Raw genomic sequence first — 25,082 nt, forward strand, 5'->3', positions numbered from 1 at the left:
GGTGACCATTTAAGACAAGTGTCTTTAAAGAGGCTCTGTCACCAGATTTTGCAACCCCTATCTCCTATTGCAGCAGATCAGTGCTGCAATGTAGATAAGAGTAACGTTTTTTTTTTTTTCAAAAATGACCATTTTTGGCCAAGTTATGACCATTTTTATATTTATGCAAATTAGGCTTTCTTAATTACAACTGGGCGTGTTTAAAGTTATGTCCAAGTGGGCGTGTATTGTGTGCGTACATCTGGGCATTTTTACTTCTTTTACTAGCTGGGCGTTGTGAATAGAAGTGTATGATGCTGACGAATCAGCATCATCCACTTCTCTTCGTTAACACCCAGCTTCTGGCAGTGCACATCGACTTACCTGCAAACGCTGATGCTGCTGCAGAATCAACTGTAGCCTCTGTCGCCTGGTGCCGATGTGTCCTCGCTCGTCCGACACGATGCAGGACCTGGGGCAGGAAGTGACGTCGCAGCGTGATCTCTCGAGAACACGCTGTGTGTCTGTGCACTGCCAGAAGCTGGGTGTTAACGAAGAGAAGTGGATGATGCTGATTCGTCAGCATCATACACTTATATTCACAACGCCCAGCTAGTAAAAGAAGTAAAAACGCCCAGATGTACATACACAATACACGCCCACTTGGACATAACTTTAAACACGCCCAGTTGTACTTAAGAAAGCCTAATTTGCATAAATATAAAAATGGTCATAACTTGGCCAAAAATGCTCGTTTTTGAAAAAAAAAAACCGTTACTCTTATCTACATTGCAGCGCCGATCTGCTGCAATAGGAGATAGGGGTTGCAAAATCTGGTGACAGAGCCTCTTTAATGCAGGCACCAAGTTGATTTGGAGCGTGTAACTGGTCTGGAGGAGGCTGAACTCTTAATGGTTGGTAGGGGATCAAATACTTATTTCTCTGTGCACAATTCAAATAAATATATATAATTTTGACTGTGATTTTCTTTTTTTTTTTAAATATAATCTATCTCTCACTGGTAAAATTAACCTAGCCTAAAAATTCTAGACTGTTCATGACTTTGACAGTGGGCAAACTTACAAAATCAGCAAGGGATCAAATACTTATTTCCTTCACTGTAGGCGGAACATTTAGTCTCCACTTTACCCCTGACGAAGCTGCACTAGGAGGCAGCGATACTTGTGGGGAGACTTCATATGCTGCAGCTTACATTTGGGTCACGTATATCCTTACTTATATTACCTACCTTTTTGTGTTCTATGGTATCATGAAGTCACATTGCATATATTCCTTCTCTGTTCTGAGGTGAATTATTTGCATTTACACTTTTCCATATTTCTAACTATTAGTAACATTTCCTTTTTTCCTTCATTCAATTTGTATATTATTACATTTGTTATGAACCTTTATTTTGTATACAGTGATTCTACCTTATTATGGGTTGGTGCTGCAGTCGGTCCTGTGCTATAACACACATGGACCATTCCTTGTTTTAGATGCTTTTATTCTTTGTGCATTTTGTACCATATAAATAAAGTTATCTTGATGTGTATTTTGGGTGTGCGTTAATTCATAATGTATAGCTTTATTCTCCATTAAACTATCACACTAACGTGCGAATGGAGGGATAGCTAGTCATGCAGATAAGAGTAAGCAGGTGGGAATATTCATTAAGTTTTTATTATTTTGGTGAAAAGATGCTTTAATCTTTCTTTTTTTTTCTTCCTTGACATACAGAGAAGGAAGAAATACATTTGTTACTTCTATATGTTTGTTCAAATACCTCATTATGTATACCCTGGTTGAGCTTATTTGCATGTTGCTTCTATTCTGGGTAAGACAAAGTTGTTCTATGAATATGAAGTAATTAGATTGTGGTATAATATGTTATAGTAGCATAATAGACAATTCACTAAAATACAAGCATCTAATATACTTCATTGTGTCTTTACGCATCTAACACACTAACTTAGTAAAGTGATCGAAGTCCAACTGGACACAAGTTAATTTAAATTTAAATTGCAATTCAAGTGTAGGGTTTGTTTTTTTGTGAAAATGCTATCAAATTTTATTTTTAGTTTGACGAAGTACAGTAAAAAATTGTGTAGTACCGTGTTAGCCAGAGACAATATGAAATGTTAAATACTTTTGTGTCAAAAAAGACAAAAGTATAATAGGTATGATACCTTTATTGGCTAACCATAAAAGTTCTATATGCACTATATGTTCTATATACTGCCTGAAGAAGAGGCCTCTGTGCTCTGAAAGCTTGCATATAGAACTTTTATGGTTAGCCAATAAAGGTATCATACCTATTATACTTTTGTCTTTTTTGACACAAAAGTATTTAACATTTCATATTTTTAGTTTGAATCAGAAGAATTTGGTCAAAGTCATTTAAACATCAAATTTTGAATATGAGCAAATTAGTTTTCTTTTTATCTATTCTCACTTCCACTGTCATCCAAAACAGTTTTTGAGAAAAATGGACTGCAAAAGAAACAGAGAATAAAAGTAGAACTTTACGGCGTGTCAGACTCACCTGCATAACAGCAAATAACAGCATTTACACGACTTGTGGATGACTTTAGGGTTTCCTTATGTGAAAGGAAGTTGCAAGCAACCTTTTAAAAATGTAACCTTTTTTTCCCATGAGGAAACATTGAAGTCACCTTCGAGTTGTGGTAACATTGTGATTTTACTGCAAACCGCAGGTGACTCTGCAGAGCCCTAGCCTAAAAACACTGTCAACTTCTAATTTAAGTTGTCAACGACATACAGCAATAAAATATTCCATGTCTATGACTTTCTAAAGCCTTTAGTCTGCAATTTTTTCATACATGTGATAAGATATAAATTTTTTAACTGTATAATATGTCTATTTTCCTTGATTGTGTCAAGGAACCTGTTACAATAGTTATTTACATTACTTTTCTCTCCAGAAACAAACATTATTAGGAAATTACCAATATCTGATGCAGGACATTGCCATCACTGTCACAGTCTTGCTAACAAGTGAGTGTGATTTCATTGGGATTGACAGATGTTGAACGGCATCTTAATGTGTCTACTGTATGTTAGGAAGTATTGTGGACTTTTTATTTTAATGTGATGTACAATATTTAGTTCTAAGAATGGGTTTCAGACAACATAGGAAAAATGCTACAAGAATGAGAACACTGGGAATATACACAACTTATGAAAGAGATTGGTTAGTAGGACTGTTTTTTTTAGCTGATTACAAACTGAGCAATTTCCCATGGCCAGTGTTTCCAAGTGACACCCACAAACACCCTAAGAGTGGAGCATGTAAACCTTCACTGCAGTAGTACAACCCCAGGGAATTTACTATTATCCCCTTTCCTTTTTAGGCATTGTATAGTTGTAATGTCCTCCTTTCCCGACGCCGCTCCTCTTCTCCCAGGTCAGCGTATGGTGGCCAACCACCCTGCCAATGCTCCTTTCTGGGTCCTGGGTATAAAGGGTACTCCCCTTCCTTTATGCCAAAGCAATTTTGGTTAACCCTATCTTTTCCACTATATCGTTGGTGGAATTCCTGTGTTTGACCTCTGCCTGTATCCTTGACCATCCTTGCCTACCACTTGTACTGACATTTTGCTAGGTGACCTCTGACAAACCCCTGCCGCCTGCCCTGACCGCTGGCTAGTGACCCGTGACAAACCTTGCTACCTGCTCTGACCTAATTGCTATACCTGACACCACTTACTGTACTTGAGTTGTACTTCACCAGTTACATTGGCCGTCACCAAGGGATACACTGTGGGCAGCGACCTGGGGTTCCCCTGCAGTGAAATACAGATACCTGTATAGGGGTTTAAGGGTGAATACCAAGGTTTTCCTTAGACTCCACTCTTTGGTTTAGCCCTATGTCAAATCCCTTGCTGACATAGTGGCCCCGGGACATATTATCCCACTGGCCTCGAGATAATAGTAGTAAAATTTGGGCACTGAATACAGTTTTATTTCAACATTGAATGATACTATTGTGTTTGAAATATATGGCAGTGTTACGTGGCATTATTTAGGTATTGTATGGCAGTATTATTTGAGCAGTGAATGGAAGTATTTTGTGAGCATTTTAATGGAAGTAAAAGGAATTGTATGGCAGTATTCGGGTATAAACATTTTGGGTAAAAAGCTCATTGGGGTCATATGTATCTGTAATGTATGTATGTGTATAAAAATATAATATATATGCTGTGTGCATACAGTATATCATATATCTATATCTATCTATCTGTAAGGGAACACGGTTTTCATGAAGAAATGTAGCTTGATGACATGACAGAGCCGCACAAAACATGATTCTAACCTAAAATATGCTATTCAGCTAGTTAAGAGGAGTAGATTCTTATGTGGTCATTTCTGTTCAATCTTCTGCTTCTGTTTTTTTCAGGATGTAGAATAGTTCTGATTCTGTGTTCTTTGACATTTAGATTATACAGTTTTACAGCTGAAAACCTATCATTTGTATTAGAAAAAAATTTGGCTTCAAATAGAAAAATGAAATAATCAAACAATCTCATAAAATATATTGTAAAATATAGTTTTGTCCTTTTGAAACTGTTTGATTTTTTTCCTGGTTTTCATTTTAGCCACCCTTAAAATGTAATGTTATATTATATGACTTTAATTACTTTGGTGACTGAGGTAAAAGTTGTCTATTTCTTTGTAATGTGTTTAAAATATTTAGACTGTTTAGTAAAAGTAAGTAATATAAAAAAAATCTGAAATTGACTAAAGGGAACCTGTCACCAGCATTTCATCTATTGAACTCTACTCACCCCTCGCTGGCCGTTGCCGTGAAAAGTTCATTGCCTTTATCCCTTCTCCTAAACTCCTCCTCTGACCGTAAATAATGGTCTGCAAACATTTTGCGCCCTTTATGGTAATAATTTGGCAGCCTCGTTCGTTCCTCTTCTTATGCCCAGCCACCACCAAAAACTGGCTCGCCCTGAATGCGGAAATATCATCTGAAATAGCACACATGCACCCATAATGTATGGTCCGACACCCTTCCCTGGTTCGTCCGGGCCTCAAATCTAGTTACTGCACATGTGCCGCTATGGTGTCCCGTTGTGCGCATGCTCCAGAACAGTACATTGAGTCGAAAGTATGGAGGGAGTTAACTCGGAAAGACTTGAGGAATGAAGATATGACTCTTTTATGCTCACTAGCATATGGCACAGGAACACTAAAAAAAATAATTATATTGTAATTATAGGTTACATAGAAATTATTTTTCGCCCACTACCACCAGGTATTGCTTCTTTAATAGGTGAAATCCTGGTGACAGGTTCCCTTAAGCTTGTCTGACCTCTAGTGGTTGATAATCACAATACACCTTTATTTCCTTACCAAGTCATATAGCAGATTTATCAGGTGCAATTATGGTCATATATCGCTACTTAACAGCTAAATCTGTAAAATCAGTATTTATTGTAGTTATATAGTAAATTATACAGTATAATATTTCTATAGTTGATAGTTGCTTATTATATAAACCTAAGTTATACAGACACAATACGAAAATATTGAGAAAACTGTGATGTGATGTAAATAAGTGAGAGGCCCTCAACAAAGAAACTACTTTTTATTAATTTGAAATGCCATATATAGGGTATATGGAAATGGGTTTTCTAAATCAGACAATTCCTTTAAGGTGGCATTAGTCATTTCATGTTCAATTAAGATCAGTCTGGTGTAATACTGACAACAGTTATATTCAGAAGAAAATACAACATTACAATTAAACGTAGTAATTACTATTATTGCAAAGCATTCAATAATCTGTTGTAAAAACTACTTTGGATTTGAACGCAAGTGCAGAGTGTGTCCATTTTTACTAAATATATTGTTTTCTTAATTTTCCCACAGTGAGTATAACTGGCCCTGCTCCAAAGTTAGCCCCTTATAGACCTGCAATGAGTCTCCTTTCTCCACCTTTACTGTTCTCAATGGTTCTGCATATTTCATTCACAACCATAGTACAGACCAGTGCATTCTTCCTCGTGCAGCAGCAACCGTGGTACAATGAAAGTAACGTTTTTAGGTGAGATTATTTTCTTTATTTTAGAAACAGAAGTGTTTTTATTTTCAGCCCTGGGATAAAATCTATGTTTTGGTTGTGCATGAACTAAGTAGACACTCAAAGTATCCATTCGCCTATCTGCAATATCAGACCTTTATATTATAAACATTCTCCATTGCAAAATATATAATCAAAATAATTAGGCATAGGACTTGATTATTTAAAGGCTATAGACACCTTCAAAATGTCCATCAGTGTGTTTGGTGCAACTTTGAAATAGTTTTTTTTTGTTTTTTTCCAATAAAATTTTTATTACATTTTTGAAAAAATACACAGACATAATGCAGGGACTCCAACAAGAAACAATCACGCGACGAGCAGTTATCAAAGGAATCAGAACAAAGGATTCCATTAACAGTAACAAACAAAATTGACAACATAACATCTGCAAGTGAATGTGTCAGCATAGGCAAATAAATAAACCGATAATATCAGTGTGAGTACAGAAATAAATGCAACAATACAGTCACAAGAATTATGTAGATAAGATAAAGAGGACTTCGCAACCAGTACATTCCTCAGCTAAAAAAGGGTTACGATCGGGAGGGGGAGAGGCCAGAGGAGAACTGTGTGGTCCTAAGAACTCTGTCCAGTATATCCACCCAAAATTACATTTTTCTAAAGCATGTGTTCTAATAGCCCATGCTTTTTCCATCTGATACGAGAAATTTACCTGATTTATCAATTCCACTTCTGAGAATATATCAGCCCATTTCCATTTACGGGCAATAATGAGTCTGGACGCCAAAAAAAGAAGACACGCTACAGTTCTTCCATGACTTGGTATATGATCTAGGTTTAGGAAGCATAAGGCCAGACCAGGATCCAAGGAAACGCTCAACTCCAGAACCCGGGATATTAATTGGAAGGTGATAACCCAGAGATTATGAACTAAACCACACTCCTACCAAGTATTTAAATAGGTATCTCTCTCCCCACACCCCCTCCAACACATATCTGAAGCAGAGGGAGACATTTTTGAGAGACGAAATGGTGTGAGATACCAACTCAAGATAAGCTTGCGCGACATCGCCCAGTGTATCGAACTCTTGGAGATTGTCTTAACAAACGCCATAGTTTTAAACCAGTGCTGCAGCCGGGAAATCAGGTTCAACTCAAGTTCCCATTTAAGCAGAAAAGAAGGTTTAACCGTCGGGATATAAGCAGTAAATATATTATAAAACAAGGAAATACCCCTCGCTTTAGGAAGCTAGTTGGTAAAGAATAACAATACTTAATTAGCAATCAGTGGGCGAGAGACATCCAAAGATTCCAGCACATGTTTTATGTACAGAAATTTGTAGAAGTCCGAACACAAAATACCATCAGAAAAGGAGAAGTCAGTGAAGGATCGAACAACAGAATAACGAAAAATACAATGTAGTTGCTTAAGCCCAGCCCTGTCCCAGGAATCAACATTAATATTTTCAATGAAAGTATACAGAAACCTTCTAAATAGTTTTTATTAAAAATTATTTCATTTTTTTTAAGATACAGCTGCTTTGCATCCTGTATACAGAGCAGCTGTATCTTGCTCTGAAACCTGAATCTGTCAGGTCAGCGGCACTGACGGGTTCAGTGTCAGCGGGTCCTGCATGTCTCTGACACGCAGGATCAACCTGTTATTGATCACATCTAAGTTATAAAGTTAGATGTGATCGGTAACAGCTTGATCCTGTCACTGAACCCGTCAGTGCTGCTGACCACATGGATACAGGTTTCAGCGCAAGACACAGCTGCACTGTATGCAGGATACAAAGAAAATGTATCTCAAAAGGTCAAAATAATTTTTAATAAAAAAATCAAATATTATATATATATATATATATATATATATAACCTTTTTATTTTTCTGTCAATAGAGTGGCGGGAGGGCTTATTTATTTGCGCGAGGTGTTGTAGTTACTTTTATCACTATTTAAAGTACTATAGAGTGTACAGGAAAACTGAAAAAAAATATTTGTGGGGTGGAATTGGAAAAAACTGTGATACCTCCATTGTTATTTGGATTTTGTTTTTACAGCTTTCACCGTGTGGTACAAACAACAACTTAACTTTATTCTGTGGGTCAGTATGATTAAGGTGATACCAAATTTATAAAACATTTTTATATTTTACTACTTTTACAAAGAAAAATTTATTCATTAAAAAATAATTGGTTTTGTTTCACCACATTCTGAGAGCCATAACTTTTTTATTTTTTCGTCGGTCAGTGTGATTGGTACCATTTTTTGATCACTTTTATTACATTTATTTTTTTGGGAGCTAAGGTGTCCAAAAAACAGCGAATTTGGTGTTTTCAATGTACTCATTTATTTTCGGCATTCACCATGCGAGTTAAATAATGTTATATTCCGTTCGGACTTTTATGGACGCGGCAATACCAATTTTATTTACTTTTTTTATTTTTTACATTACTTTAGAGGGAAAATGGGAAAAGGGGGTGTTTTGAAATCAATTGAACAATACATTGTAAAACAAATATATTGCAGTATAGTGTCATTTTCACAGGCTTGTTAAGCCCTGCTAAAGGCAGGGCTTGACAGAGGCAGAGAGAAGGGAGACCTTCATTATGCCCCTGGGCTGCCATGATAACCATCGGCATCCCACGATCGTATCACACAGGGGCTGATGGGATGTCGGAGGGGGCCGCCCCTCTTTCTAACGGCTTAGATACTGCGGTCACTATTGACCGTGGCATTTGAAGGGTTAAACGGCCAGAAATAGCGTGTTTGCTGTTCCTGGCCGTTAGTCCAGGGTGTCAGCTGTAATACACAGCTGACACCAGCAGAGCATGGAGCGGGTTCAGCGCGTGAACCAGCTTCATACTTTGCCCCACGCTCCAGGACACGCTATTATGTTGTGGTGCGCGAAGGCATTAAATGAGCCCCCTATTATGGTGCCATGTTTTGCCACACACAACAGAAGAGCCTGGTGTTTGTTTCCTCCTCCCTGTCCATGACCATTATGCCAATTCTCGACACCCCTTTGGTTGCTAACCATGCAGCGTCTCTGGAGATGAGTCCTGCACACGTACTTGCCACCCAGCTGCAGAGGGCATGGAGCCAACTAGGGCTGAGCCCCCTCTCTCTCTCGAGGGTACCTATAGCAGTGTCACTGTCTCGGTTACTCCATTAATTTAGCCAGATTGTTATGTTAAATGAATAAGCTTATGGTGTCTTGTATGCAATGAGGCCACTTGCTTGCCATTCATGTCTCATACTTGTATTGTCACGGACTTCTAAGCTAATAGTTCTATGTTAGCTCAACTAAAGGAAAAGCTTTTTTTAATTAATTTCTTTCCAGATTACCTAAAACATGCTTTCAGTGAAAAATAAAAACTGCACAGATCCTACTGTGCAGTACCTTTGTAAAACCTTTCTATTCAAACTCCACTGTTTTGTGCTGCAGATCTTTTCTTCCTAATTCACAAACAGGAAGCTGTTCTTAGGGCTTATTCACACGAACGGGATAATCGTCTGTATGTTTTTTAATGGTTGTCACATGGCTGCATTAAAATCAATGCACATCTGTGGGGCTGTTCACACAGCCATTTTTTTAACGGACCATGTGAACGGCCCACGAGAAAATGGGACTAGGATGTTCTATATTTGCCCGTTTTCACAGATCTCTCAATAGACTCAAATCTATGATGGATTTGTGAACTCAGGTTCCGCACGGGTACAAATCGGCATTGAAAAACGGCAATTTTTAATGGCCGATTTGACACCTGTTTGTGTGAATAAGTCCTTATTGTTTCTACAAACCTGGCATCTTACATTACATTTCCCTCCCCCTAACCCCTCTCACACTGCAGAGAACATCTACTTTAAACAGTGCAGACACTACTGTAATCGCAGGACTTTATTAGCTGCAGGGTGGATCAGTTAAAATCCTGTTTCAATTTTACATAACTAGGTCTATATTAGAGATGCAGCACACAAGAAAATGGTGACAGCACTCTGCGTACACTAATGCCACCTAAACCACTAAATATAAATAAATATGCATTACTGCTAAATCTACTTACAATTGGGAGGTTCTTAGTGAACATTTTGATTAAATTATGTGAGCCCACCTGCCACGACAAGGCGACGTCTATGAGGTGAGAACCTATGCTGCACATACACCCAGAACTGGGACTAAGTCTACATATAATTGGGGATGGTAGGAACCAGTATTAAACTAATTGAAATCACCCAGGGCAGAATGGGAGGAGTGCAAGATCAAAAATGGAGGCACTAACAACACATATAGGAATCACATAAACAACACAAAAGTTTGAACAACACATTCCAACAAAATGAAACAAAACGTGTATACAGGTGCAAGAACGCCTGTGACTGCAAATTTATACAGCACACAATAAAATGGCGACAGCACACTGCGAACACCAATGTCACCTAAGCCACTAAATATAAATAAATAAATATGCATTACTGCTAAATCTACTTACAATAGGGAGGTTCTTAGCGCACATATATATTAGAGATGAGCGAATTGATTTTACAGTCCAAATTTCCCAAAAGTTGCGAATTCAGCAAACTTTTTAACTTTTGAGGGTTCGTGGCCCACAAATTGCAGTACAATGGCAGTCATTTTACAGAATAAAAAAAAGGCTCACATGACCATGGGAGGGCTTACTCATAATGCCTTGCAGTGTTCCCAAAATGCACTTAATTTATCCCTCCCTCTACCCATACATGTTGATGTCTCTTTGACATTAAATGCTGGCTTGGTGTTAAACAGTTTACAGTCCTAAAAGACATCAGAGACTCAGACACACATGTTTTCAGGGCAATCGGGGCACTTTCGATTCACAGCGAATTTATTTTGACAGATTAAGACGGCTGATTCTACAAAATTGGACCCAAAAATGTTGGGAAATTCAATCATCTCGAGTCTTTATGTTACATAGAGAACGAGCAGCATTTCAGTTTATGTCCCATCTTCCCCACATACACAGTTTTGCTGACCTTATGATAGATTCAAATGCGTATTAAACATGTTCTTAGATTTCGTATTCTTTTGAAATATTCGCTAATGAATAACACTTGACTTTATATATTTCTCATTTTTCAGTGCTTGTCTTCTTCATAATGATACTTCTGTCAACCAAACAATGATGATGCCACACAGTAATTCCCAGAACTTCCTGACTACTACGTTGTGGCCTGTGAGTGGGATAAACCTCATCATTGTCGAATTTGTGTTTTCTAAGGGAAAACCTTTTAGAAAACCAATATATACAAACTGTAAGTGCCTATGTTATTTTATCTACAGTACCTCTACTTAAAAATAATAATCCAGTGGTTTCAAAACTTAAAAAAGTGCTGGAAATAGTATTATAATATGGTGCATGTTGTTGCGCTAGATATTAAACCTCAGAGTCTTATATGGGCCACCTTGCATTTTTAGTGCAAACAATATAACATAAGTTGACTGGTAAGAAATATTAGTCTTAAATTCTTAATCTATTTTCTTGCCTTTTGTTTCTGCAGATGTATTTTGCATACTAATATTAACCCAATTGGTTGCCTTTTTGTTTATGCTGTTTGCTGATATTGAACCTCTTTACCATTCCATGGAGGTATGTAAAAATTAAAACTGAGCTGACTAAACTGCTTGTGTATTGCTTTATTTGTGTACAGTTATATAGTTAGTATGGCTGAAAAATACATATGTCCATAGGGCCCAGCCAGGGGAAGCAAAAGAACTTGGATGAATGGAAGGATGAGGGTGGAGATTTAGGATCTTAGGCTGTGTTCACATCAGCGTTGGTTTCCATTGAGGGGTTCCATTGGAGCTTTCCGTCAGGGGAACTCCTCAACGGAAAGGCAAACGGAAACCATAGCTTCCGTTTGCATCACCATTGATCTCAATGGTGACGGATACTTTGCTTATGGTTTCCGTTTGTTATCGTTGTGTAAGGTTTCCGTTTTTTTGACCGAATCAATAGCGCAGTCGACTGCGCTATTGATTCCATCAACAAAACGGAAACCTTACACAACGATAACAAACGGAAACCATAGGCAACGGAAGCATTATCATTGAAATCAATGGTAATGCAAACAGAACCTATGGTTTCCGTTTGCCTTTCTGTTGAGGGGTTCCTCCAATGGAAAGGTCCAATGAAACCCCTCAATGGAAACCAACGTTCATGTGAGCAGGCCCTTAATTTACCCCTTTATTTAATCAAATTGTGTTTTCTAAAACAGGACAGACATAGAATAGTACATTATATTAAAGGGGTATTTCCACCTCGGACATTTATGACATATCCGCAGGATTTGCCATAAATGTTCGGTAGATGCGGGTTCCACCTCTGTGACCTGCACCTATCTCTAGAACTGGGCCCCTTTACCCCGTCCTACCTTCTGTGGCTGGGCTTTCCGGAAAAAGCCAATCGCATTTTACTACGCCGTTTCCGTAACTCTGATAAAAGTGAGTGGCTCCCCGAACTTGCTCTTCTACACTGTCTGTGTAACTTTCATTCACTTCTATAGTTTTGGAAACAGTGTAGCAAAACAAAATTGGCTGTTTCCGGAAAACCAAGCCAACTCGTAAGTCAGTTGACGGACCCATTTTAGAAATAGGTGCAGGTTACAGAGGTAGAACCCGCATATATCGGACATTTATTGCATAACTTGTGGATATGCCATAAATGTCCGAGATGGGAATAACCCTTTAATAATAAAATGACTATATAAATAAATGACTGATAAAGTATCCTTAGTGCGAAAGGAGAGCATAAATATGTGAACACTAAGTTAGCAGTAAGGCTTCATTCACATCTGAGTCAGGGTTCCAGTCTGACGTTCCGTCGGAGCTTCCGTTCAGAACGGAACCCCGACTGAGGCAAACGGAAACCATAGGTTTCCGTTTGCATCACCATTGGTTTCAATGGTGACTGATCCGGTGCAAATGGTTTCCATTTGTGTCAGTTGTGCAAGGGTTCCGTCATTTTGACAGAATGAATAGCGTAGTCGAATAATTAATGCTGGGAATGAATATTGTAAAAACAGCCGTATAGAATGTTGAGTATATAGATGATGTATATGTTATAAATTTATCATGCTTGATAAAGACCCAACACGGGTTGAAAAGTCGCAAGTTATTTACTTGGTGAATAAAAACCAATACATCTTTTGGAAACTTGAGTGCTGCAGTTGCTCTTAGGCCTCATTCACACGGCAGGGTTTCCCGGCCGGGTGCCGGCCGTTCATAAATCGGCCGGCACCCGGCTGCATTAGGAATGATAGACCCCTAATGGGGCTATTCACACGACCGATTTTTTGACGGCCGGGAAATCCGGCCGTCAAAAAATAGGACATGCTCTATCTTTGCCCGGGCACCCGGCCGCCCGGCTCCCATAGAAGTCTATGGGGCCGGGTATTACACGGCCATCACCGGAATGTGTTCCGAGTGATGGCCGGGTTTTCCGGAGCTTGCGCTCTATCTCCTCCTCCTCACACCGCAGAGTGCATGTGAGGAGGAGGAGTTGATGCCATTCTGACGAATGGCATCGCTGTACACGGTGTGGCAGGGCCGGGGTGTACAGCAGGTGGAGGGAGCGCTGCGCTGGCTCCCTTCCCCTGCTTGTTAAAAGCACCCTGGCTCGGCGACACCTTCGATGGCGCCGCTAGTAGCAGCAGCTGCTGCTGCTGCGGCTGCTACTACTGCAGCGACGCCACTATAGCAGAGCAGGGAGGTATCTCCCCGCTCTGCTATGTGCTAGCCGCACTTTAGCTCCTTAAAGGAGCGGAATCCCCGTGTTTTCGGGGATTCCGCTCCTGGACAGAGCGCTTGATGTCTCTGTCCATATCTGGGCAGTGACATCAGGGGAAACTCCTGAAGCGGAATCCCCGAACACATGGGGATTCCCCTTCAGGAGCTGCCGCTGATGTCACTGTCCGGATCTGCCCGGCCCGGCACGGATGCATAACTTTATGCAAACCGGCCGGGCAGAATGGCCGATTTTACCGGCCGGCATTCGGGCTCGGGAACGACCCGGTCGTGTGAATCCCGCCTTACTTATATTGCGTACAATTTGTCCTTTTGGACCTAGGCCTTTCTCTCTGCGTGCACCATCCCTCGTTGGGATATTTTTGTCCTTCTCCTCTGTGAAACTTACCTGGTTGTGCTGCTGATCTCCTAAATACTCTGTTATAAATTTGATATTTATATTTAATAACCAATCAATGGTGAAGAGTTTGAGCTATTAAATAACATACAATATTGTTCACTTTATCACTTTATTTTACCTTCTCTACCAGCTTGTCTGCACTCCCTTTCACTGGAGATTAGAAATATTAGGAATGCTTATCATCCTTTTTGCTGCTTCTTACAGTGTAGAGGTAAGTCATTTTTATTCCCTATAAACTTTTGCATAAAAACCTATATAATTTTAGTAAGTAGGTAAAAGGTGATCAAACACTTGTTCTGTGTGCTCTAGATCAGAGGTTTTCAAATTCTAGGAATTATCTGTTATGAATTGCAACCAACATGATGTCACTTCTAGGGATTGTCTGTAAGCAAAAAGTATTCAGACAACAAACCTGATTGGCTGTATGGGTAGGAAGAAGGTCAATGAAGTAAAGGCACCAATTTCCTACATGATACTAATAATAGTCATAATAATATTAATTTCTCATAAAAAACATGAAACATTTAAACCATTGTGGAAACAATAAAAAAAAGAATGTGACTTTAACATGTAACTCATGTACAGAGTCTATAGTCCAGAAAGGGTACCTATGGCAACTCGGACAGTAGCAAGTCGGGCTCGGCTGGGACCAGGCAGCAGGTAGACATCAGGCGTGGAGTAGCAGAACACGACAACAGCTTCACCACGGCACTTGACCAGGACAGCATGGGATACAGGATACACTTGGGAACTGGCAGACACTAGGAGACCATTTGCAAGACAAACTTAGGGTAACAAACAATGCTCAGGCAAAGAACAAGAGGACAGATCCCTTTTTATAGTCCAGTGGCATTCTGGGCTTGATTGCAGACTTCCTGCAATTATGCGCACACTGGCCCTTTAAGACCGTGCACGGGCGGGCGCGCGTGCCCTCTGGAGACAGTCTCGATACCCGGAAGTGAGTGCCGGCGCCTCACAGGAGGACGACGCTGCAGGGAACTCACATGTCCATGGCCGCGGCCGTCGAGGGGTAAGTCAGTACGACAAACCACGGCCATAGATGTTACAGTATCCCCCCTCTTACGCCCCCTCTTTTTGGGACCAGAGCGGGAGAGGAACTTCCTCATGAGGACAGGGGCATCAATGTTCTCCTCTGGCTCCCAAGACCTCCTCTGGACCGAATCCCTTCCAATCCACCAAATAAAACGTCCTTCCTCCTACCTTCTTGGTGGCCAGAATCTCCCTTACTTCGAAAGTCCCTGACGATCCGCCAGGGACCACTGCAGAACTAGGAGTCCTGGAGTAGCGGTTCAGGACCACGGGCTTCAGCAAGGAGACATGGAAGGAGTTAGGGATCTTGAGGGTAGGAGGCAGCCGCAGCTTGTAAGACACCGGGTTAATCTGTAGCAGGATCTCGAAGGGCCCGAGGAACCTAGGAGCAAATTTGCAGAACGGCACCCTCAGCATGATATTCTTTGAAGACAACCATACCTTAGTACCTGGAAGAAACTGAGGATGATCCCGTCTTCTAGTATCTGCCTTTCTCTTCATGCGGTCCACCGCCAGCAGGATAGAAGATCGGGTCTGTTGCCATATCTGCAGAAAAAGTCCCTGAAGGTAGAGTCAGCAGCAGGTACCTGGGATATAGTAGAGACAGGAAGAGGTATTCGAGGGTGTTGGCCGTAGACGATGAAGAACAGACTGGAGGTGGTGGACTCACTAGTGTGGTTATTATAGGAGAACTCTGCCCACGGGAGCAGCTGCACCCAGTCATCATGCCGTCTGGAAACAAAGTGACGTAGATAGTTCTCCATAATCTGGGTAACCCTCTCGACTTACCCATTGTATTGGGTATGATGGGCCGAAGAGAAGTCCAACTTTACACCGAGGAGACCGCAGAGTGCTCACCAAAACTTTGAGGTGAACTGGACCCCTCGATCCGAGACAATATGCAAAGGCAAGCTGTGCAGACGGAAGATGTGTTGAATGAAGAGGTCGGCCAATCGCGCAGCAGAAGGCAGACCAGTCAAGGGAACAAAATTAGCCATTTTAGAAAATCGATCCACCACCACCCAGATCACACTGCCACCCGCAAAGAGAGGGAGAACCGTGACAAAGTCCATTGCGACATGCTGCCAGGGAGCAATGGGCACAGGCAGCGCCTGGATCAGATCAGCCGGTCTGGAGCGGGCAACTTTATTTGCTGCACATACGGTACATGAGGAGACAAAGTCCATGACGTCTTTGGGCTGTGTGGGCCACCAGAACTGACGGACGATTAGATCTTGGGTCTTACGAGCACCCGCGTGACCTGCCAGCTTGGAACTGTGACCCCAGCGGAGGATTCATCCTCTGTCTGCCAGACGTACAAAAAGTCCTTCCCAGAGGAATGTCTCTAACTTGCAGAGGGTTCACAGAGAAGATGCGGGAAGGATCAATAATATTCTGTGGGGACTCCACAGTGTCCTCTGTTTCAACTGACCTAGACAAGGCATCGGCCCTCACATTCTTGTCAGCAGGACGGTAGTGGAGTTCGAACCGAAACCGAGCAAAGAACAACGACCACCTGGCTTGACAAGGATTAAACTGCTGAGCCGTCTGTAGACAGGTCAGGTTCTTGTGATCCGTGAAGACCAGGATAGGATAAGTTGTGCCTTCCAGTAGGTGTCTCCACTTCTGCAGAGCCAGCTTGATGGCCAGTCACTCCCGATCCCCAATCGAGTAGTTGCGCTCTACGGAAGAAAACAGCTTAGAATTGTAGCCACATAACACAGTCTTGCCTTTTGAACCATTCTGTAACAACAGTGCACCAGCACCAACAGAGGAAGCGTCCACCTCTAAAGAAAACTGTAGGGACACATCAGGGTGGTGAAGAATGGAGGCTGACGTGAAGGCTTTTTTTTAAGGATTCAAATGCGGCTTCTGCCTCCGGTGTCCACACCTTGGCATTCATGCCCTTTTTAGTGAGGGTAGAGATGGGAGCTGTCAAAGACGAGAAGTTGGGAATGAACAGCCGGTAGAAGTTAGCGAATCCCAGGAAGCATTGTATGACCCTTAAGCCTTGGGGGCGTGGCCATTCCAGGACAGCCGTTATCTTCTGAGGGTCCATCTTGAGACCCTGATCGGAGCGTACTTGCTCCCTCTTACAGGGGTCTGGTTGAGGGTCGGAATTTATACAGGGGTTTGATTAGGGTTCTGAATATATAGAGGGTCTGGTCGGGGTTCTGAACTTGTATATGGGTCTCGTCTGAGTTTGGGTTTAATTTTATTTAGGGGTCTTAATTAATTTTTAGATCTGGTCTGAGGTGTGACTTAATTTAGGGTCTGTTCTGAGGTCCAAATTTAATTGTGTTGCTACAGATGGTTATGGGTAGAAAACTGCAGTCATTGTGAGAAGTCGTCATTATGGTCTGGGCTAGATGGAGAAGAAAACGACTCAAAGAAGCTGTCACCTGAGCACCTGGGCTCTCTTGACACGTGTAATGACAAGGTAGGGAGACAGACAGGTGAGCCCTAATCTACCCGCCACTCAGTCCCTGCCTACTTGCAACGACCCGTCCTAAGCGACGGGGTACAACTGGGCGACGGTCCCTACGCTCAGTAAGTGCAAAACAGACAGGGGTACACAGAAGCTAGGGAAACGGGGCAGCTGCCCACGGTGACACCGTGAGCAACAAGAGTGGTGAACGAGCCGTGTCAAACCAGGAGTGAACGAGGTACAAAACGCTGAGCAGGAGAGTGGTCAGAAAGCCAAGGTCAATAACAAGCAGAGGATCAGTAGTACAAGCAGCAGCAGCAAGCCAGGAAACAAGAATAGAAGAATCACAGGCAAAGGAGGAACAGGAAAGGCAGGTATAAATAGACAGTGGGCGGGAACTAGCTACATCTGGCCAGGCTGTGATAGGCTCTCCCACTCCTAAGCCTGCCATCCTGAGTGGTGGAAGATATAACCCAGGAAGGGAAGATACTTTTTTTCAAACACACACTTCTTCAGCTTGTCATAAAGATGATTCTCCCTTAGACGAAGCAACACCTGGCGGACATGATTCTGATGAGTTACTGGATCTGGGGAAAAAATCAAAATGTCATCGAGATACACCACAACACAGACATACAGGAGATCAAGAAAAATGTCATTGACAAATCCCTGAAACACCGCGGTGGCGTTACATAGGCCAAAATGCATAACTAGGTATTCATAGAGCCCATCATGTGTATTAAATTCAGCCTTCCACTCGTCACCTTGACGAATCCGGATCAGATTGTAGGCCTCCCGCAGTTCCAGTTTAGAAAAAAAATGTGCCCCCTGTATGTGATCAATCAGTTCCGAAATCAAAGGCAATGGGTACCTGTTCTTCATCATGATCTGGTTGAGGCCTCGGTAGTCAATGCAGGGTGGGAGGGATCCATCTTTCTTCTTGACAAAGAAAAACCCAGCTCCAGCCGGGGATGAGGATTTATGAATGAAGCCCCTATCCAGATTCTCCTTAATCTAGGCAGACATGGACTGGGTCTCAGGCAAGGAGAGAGGGTACGCTCTACCGCGAGGAGGAGACGAATCAGGAACCAAATAGATCGGACAATCATATGCTCAATGTGGCGGCAAGGTTTCTGCTTCCTTCTTATCAAAGACATCAGAGAGCATAGAGTAAGAAGAAGTCAACCCTGCCAATGACTGATGCGGAGAAGACTGTGGTGCATGGATATGACCCAGACAGTGTTCGAGATACCTGGGAGAACCTCTCCAGAGTTCCAATCCAGGACAGGGGCGTGCAAACGGAGCCAAGGCAAACCCAGCAGCACGTGGTTGACGGCCTTGGACAGGACAAACAGGGAGATGAGCTCAGAGTGAAGAGCTCCCACTTGAAGTCTCAATGGCTTGGTCACAGACAAAACGGGGTCAGGCAAAGGCAGTCCATCTACCGATGCAATGATCAACGGCCTTTCCAGCAGGACAGTGGGCAACTGAAGAAGATCCACAAGGTCTTGGCAGATGAAATTGGCTTCAGATCCAGAGTCCAGGTAAGCAGAGACCAGATGGGGCCTCTCGCCAGCAATGATGGACACGGGAATTAACAGTTTGGAGGAGAGTTCTCGATTAAATGCAGTAGCGCTCAGGGTTGTCTCTCCAACCAAACCTAGGCGTTGTTTTTTTTTGGCTTCTGAGGACACAGATGCACGACATGGCCGGCGAGGCCGCAATATAAACAGAATCCAGAGGTGCGCCTGCGCTGTTTCTCTTGAACGGACAATTTTAGCCGATCCACCTGCATCGGAAGCTGCGGAAAAGCAGTAGGAGATGGCAAGAGGGGTTGCTGGAAGTTGGGCGCCAGTCTAGGAAGCCGTCTCTCTTGTCGAACCACTTGAGATCTTTCTTTGAGCCTTATGTCCACTCGAGTGGCGTGTAGAATCAGGTCGTCCAAGGCAGGTGGTAGATCTCGAGCAGCAAGTTCATCCTTGATCTCGGGCGATAGGCCATGCCAGAAGGATGCTACCAAGGCCTCATTGTTCCAAGACAGCTCTCCTGCCAGGGTCCGGAACTGGATGGTGTATTTGCCCATGGAGGTGTCCCCCTGGCGAAGGTTAAAGATAGCAGTGACTGCCGACGAGACTCCTCCTGTCTCCTTGAAAACAGTACGGAACAACCGCACAAACCCCTGGAAGTCTTGGGTCTCGGGTCCTTGACGTTCCCAGATTGGGTTCCCCCATGCCAGGGCCTTGCCGGACAGTAGAGACACGATGAAGGTGATCTTGGCTCCATCCGACGGAAATGCTTGGGCGTGCAGGGTAAAATGGATATGGCATTGGTTCAGAAACCCTCTCCACGTACTTGCGTCTCCATGGAACCGAGAAGGTAATGGCAGCAAGAGCCGAGGATCCGAACCGGAACAGCCAGGACGTGTAGCAGGAGGGTCGAATTAAAGGAGCTTGCATAGGAGTGGGAAGGGAAGCAGCCAGCATCCCTAGCTGCTGTGCAATAGAGTCCACCGCCACAAGAAGCTGATCCTGTCTTGCTCGGAGATCCTGCAGGTCCGCCTGCATGGCTTGGGAGGATGACATGCCCTTGAATTGACCAGCGGGGTCCATGGCCTGAGCGTACTGTCATGATGCGGGGTGTGGACCCACTTGACTAGGACAGCACGGGATACTGGATACACTTGGGAACAGGAAGACACTAGGAGACAATTTACAAGACAATCTTAGGTTAACGAACAATGCTCAGGCAAAGAACAAGAGGGCAGAGCCCTTTTTATAGTCCAGTGGCATTCTGGGCTTGATTGCAGACTTCCTGCAATTATGCGCGCACTGGCCTTTTAAAACTGTGCACGCGCGTGCACGCGCGCCCTCCGGAGACAGTCTTAATACCAGGAAGTGAGTGCCGACGCCTCACAGGAGGACGACGCTGCAGGGAACTCACATGTCCATGGCCGCGGCCATCGAGGGGTAAGTCAGAACGACGGACCGCGGCCATAGACGTTACACATTGTTTGCCACTTACATGCTTAAGTGAAGAGTTATGACATTTACTTGCATAGTATGGTGCCACCTGGTATATAAAGTGTACATGTGTGCCGAGCGTGCATGGGTTTTTAATAGGGGAAGGACGAAAGCAGCTGCCAGACTTCTCTGGCAGTGGCTTATACACAAACAAACAAATTCAACATGCCCGACCCTTCTCTCTCCCGACATCTGTCGTCATGAGAGAGTCGAGATGCCCCCATACACATTGGACGATTGGCTGGTCCCACCGAAATCGGCGTGTTCGGCCGACCTATATCTAATGTGTATGGCCGGCTTTAGTCCACAATAGACATAAAATCCGCCACAAATGTGTAACATGCAAACTTCGCCTCAGATTTATAGCAGATTTCACCCCTCTATATTGTAAAGGGGTGAAATCCACGGTTAAAATCCACAACAGAAATTGACATGCTGCGGATTGTAAAGCTCTGCTTCCTGATAGAAAATATGAACCCTGCACATGCCCACTCAGTCTTTTTTGTTATTTCATATTTTATTGTTTTCTAAGGGAGTGCTTACTATGGATCTCACACAGTATATACCTTCACTACTCTGGACCCCACGTTACCTATCTGCTGAGGAAATAAAAAGGGACTATAATGTCATCTGCCAGAGGCGGGACAGGACTCTTTATGCTCAGATCTTGCCCCAGTAGCACAGATTAGTAGCAGCAACAATGAAGACAGAGGGAAGAGAAAAAAGATGAGAAGTAAAAAATAAATGTTCCTACTATATAACAAGTAGAGATCTTGAAAACTATAGAAATTAATGCAGAAATTGTATTGGACAATTGTTTAACTTTAATTATATAAAAAAGTAATATTAATTTGCTGAAACTGGGCATCCACTTTAACTTTAATAGCTTATACTTGATTTACTTGTAAATACATTTTTAAGTAGATATGAGCTGACCCTCATACTATGTACACTGACTACACCATGCTTTCTCCTAATAAGTATAACACTAAGTACATCGTGTTCCAAATTATTATGCACATTGGATTTAAGTGTCAAACATTTAATTATTAGTTTTTCAATTAAACTCATGGATGGTATTGTGTCTTAGGCCTCTTGGAATCATTGTAATTAATCTCAGACACCTGTGATAATTAGTTTGCCAGGTGTGCCCAATCAAAGGAAAACTATTTAAGAAGGACGTTTCACATTATTAAGCAGGCCACAGGTTTCAAGCAATATGGGAAAAAAAAGGATCTCTCTGCTGCCGAAAAGCGTGAAAGAGTGCAATACCTTGGACAAGGTATGAAAACATTGGATATTTCAAGAAAACTTAGGCGTGATCATCGTACTGTGAAAAGATTTGTGGCTGATTCAGAGCACAGACGGGTTAGTTCAGATATAGGCATAATGAGGAAGGTGTCTGCCAGACAAATTAATAGGATAAGGAGAGCAGCTGCTAAAATGCCATTGCAAAGCAGCAAACAGGTATTTGCAGCCGCTGGTTCCTCTGGAGTCCCGCGAACTTCAAGGTGTAGGATCCTCCAGAGGTTTGCAAGTGTGCATAAAGCTATTATTCGGCCACCCCTAAACAATGCTCACAAGCAGAAATGGTTGCAGTGGGCTCAGAAATACATGAAGACTAATTTTCAAACCGTGTTGTTTACTGATGAGTGCCGTGCAACCCTGGATGGTCCAAATGGATGGAGTAGTGGATGGTTGGTGAATGGCCACCATGTCCCAACAAGGCTGCGACGTCAGCAAGGAGGTGGCGAGGTCATGTTTTGGGCTGAAATCATGGGGAGAGAGCTGGTAGGCCCCTTTAGGGTCCCTGACGGTGTGTAAATGACCTCTGCAAAGTACGTAGAGTTTATGACTGACCACTTTCTACCGTGGTACAAAAAGAAGAATCGTGCCTTCCGTAGCAAAATTATCTTCATGAATGACAATGCACCATCTCATGCTGCAAAGAATACCTCTGTGTCATTGGCTGCTATGGGCATAAAAGGAGAGGAACTCATGGTGTGGCCCCCATGTTCCCCTGACCTCAACCCTATTGAGAACCATTGGAGAATCCTCAAGCAAAATATCTATGAGGGTGGGAGGCAGTTCACATCAAAACAGAAGCTCTGGGAGGTTATTCTGACATCCTGCAAAGATATTCAAGCAGAAACTGTCCAAATAGTCACAAATTCAATGGATGCAAGAATTGTGAAAGTGATATCAAAGAAGGGGTCCCATGTTAACATGTAACTTGGCCTGTTAAGTTTTTTTGATTGAAAGAGCTTTTGATTTCTGTAAATATGTCCTCCTGATGCTGCAAATTCAAAAATTACCATTTTAGTTCTGTTTACAACCTTTAAAATGTTTTGATCTCGGTTGTGCATAATAATTTGAAACAGTGCATTTTTAGTTTTTTACTTCTAAAAAAAATCTGTTATAATTAGGAAATTTGTTCAATAAAATTCGCATTATACTCCAACGGTTGATGGCTTGAAGATTATACTGACTGTCATTTGCATCGACTATTTAGGAAAATTAGCGAAAAATAACATTTGCATAATAATTTGGAAAGCGGTGTAGTTATGTGATTCTGCTAATTATTGATAATGTCTTACATTTTTAATTTCCACTAGGTATTTGTGTACAATCGGGAACTTTGGTTGTTCATAAAGAAGATATTTGGTTACAAGTCAAAGAGCCAGTACAAGGAAATGCAATGGACTTTGGAAAAGCATGCAGACACCTCTTTATACAAAGGGATATTTCCTTCAATGCAACGGTTTTCATTACTAGAAAGAGACTGTGTTTAATGTATCATTCAGTGACAAAGGACATGAGGAGTAAATTTGTGCAGATAAAATATTACCATAAATGGTTTCTAGTTTTGATGTGTGTTTTTGGATAACATAAAATAACTATGCACTTGTCATTTAAGAAGTCTGGGTTGCTCATTATGTTATGAAGTATAATGGATAGTAAAACTTGTATTCCTCTTAAGCTTCGTTCACACCTGCATCAGTGTGTTCTGTTGTACTGCTCCGTCAGAGGAGCAGAATAAGCAGAGGAGCAGAACAAAGGAATAACAGAAGCAATTCCGGAAGCAACTATCATTCCGTTGCACAGCGGACCCCGCCGGCTGCCAACAGAGCCCATTGATTTTAATACATTTCTGTCGGGGTGTCCATGATTTCACCAGAGACAATAGTGCAGCATGCTGGGCTATTGTCTCCAGTAATCTGGAGACGGAGGCCCATAACAAATCCTCCAATGCAGATGTGAACAAGACCTCACATGACACTTTTAAAACTGTCAGTATTAGGCTGGGTTCACACAACCTATTTTCAGACGTAAACGAGGCGTATTATGCCTCGTTTTACGTCTGAAAATAGGGCTAAAATACGTCGGCAAACATCTGCCCATTCATTTGAATGGGTTTGCCGACTTACTGTGCAGACGACCTGTCATTTACGCGTCGTCGTTTGACAGCTGTCAAACGACGACGCGTAAAAATACAGCCTCGTCAAAAGAAGTGCAGGACACTTATATACATTATATGCAGGACACTTCTTTGGACGTTTTTGGAGCTGTTTTCTCATAAACTCCAATGAAAAGAGCTCCAAAAACGGACGTAAAAAACGCAGCGAAAACGCCGCGAAAAACGCGAGTTGCTCAAAAAACGTCTGAAAATCAGGGGCTGTTTTCCCTTGAAAACATCTCTGTATTTTCAGACGTTTTTGGTCACTACGTGTGCACATACCCTAACTGTTATTTCAAGGTACAGTATACAGTGGTGTAATTTTAAGATTTTCTTAAAGTTTTTATACAGCCGCAGGCCAGATTCACACGAGTGTGTGCGTTTTGCGCGCGCAAAAAAACGCATCATTTTGCGCGCATTGCACTTAAATGTGTCATCAGTGTTGACTGCGTGGCTGCGTGATTTTCACGCATATGCCATACTTCTGACACGCGGTTTTGAAGTTTAGAAAAAGAAATGAAGGAAGTGCTTTTATTTTTTCCTTCATTTCTTTATCTACTGTTGCGCGAATAACGCGCGACACACGGAAGTGTTTCTGTGTGCCGTGCGCGATTATCACGCACCCATTGACTTCAATGGGTGCGTGATGCGCGAAAAACAGCCAGGTATAGGACATGTCGTGAGTTTTACGCAGCGGACATACGCTGCGTGAAAATCACGGACTGTCTGAACGGCCCCATTCACTAACATAGGTTCGTGCGACGAGTGTGATTTTCACGCGCGTATCATGGACAGAAAATACGTTCGTGTGAATAAGGCCTTAGGCTGTATTCACATGGTGCAGTTTTGCTGCATTTTTTTTGGCGCTCTCCTGAAAAGCGCATAGG

General features: G+C 42.3%; 1 protein-coding gene across 2 annotated transcripts in view; it reads left to right on the forward strand.

Annotated features, from left to right (window-relative positions):
- Nucleotides 1-23,649, forward strand: part of LOC142759518 (putative cation-transporting ATPase 13A5) — a 177,826-nt gene extending 154,177 nt beyond the window's left edge. For both annotated transcript variants that reach the window (XM_075861765.1, XM_075861766.1), the window contains 7 exons: nucleotides 1,720-1,816; nucleotides 2,925-2,997; nucleotides 5,881-6,055; nucleotides 11,177-11,349; nucleotides 11,596-11,684; nucleotides 14,371-14,451; nucleotides 23,354-23,649. In XM_075861765.1, coding sequence (XP_075717880.1) covers nucleotides 1,720-1,816; nucleotides 2,925-2,997; nucleotides 5,881-6,055; nucleotides 11,177-11,349; nucleotides 11,596-11,684; nucleotides 14,371-14,451; nucleotides 23,354-23,530 — 865 coding nt within the window. In that variant the 3' untranslated portion in view covers nucleotides 23,531-23,649. The remainder of the gene's footprint in view (nucleotides 1-1,719; nucleotides 1,817-2,924; nucleotides 2,998-5,880; nucleotides 6,056-11,176; nucleotides 11,350-11,595; nucleotides 11,685-14,370; nucleotides 14,452-23,353) is intronic.
- Nucleotides 23,650-25,082: the final 1,433 nt, after the last annotated feature.

This window comes from Rhinoderma darwinii, chromosome 4, assembly GCF_050947455.1.
Source record: "Rhinoderma darwinii isolate aRhiDar2 chromosome 4, aRhiDar2.hap1, whole genome shotgun sequence".
In the NCBI taxonomy this organism is placed as follows: Eukaryota; Metazoa; Chordata; class Amphibia; order Anura; family Rhinodermatidae; genus Rhinoderma; species Rhinoderma darwinii.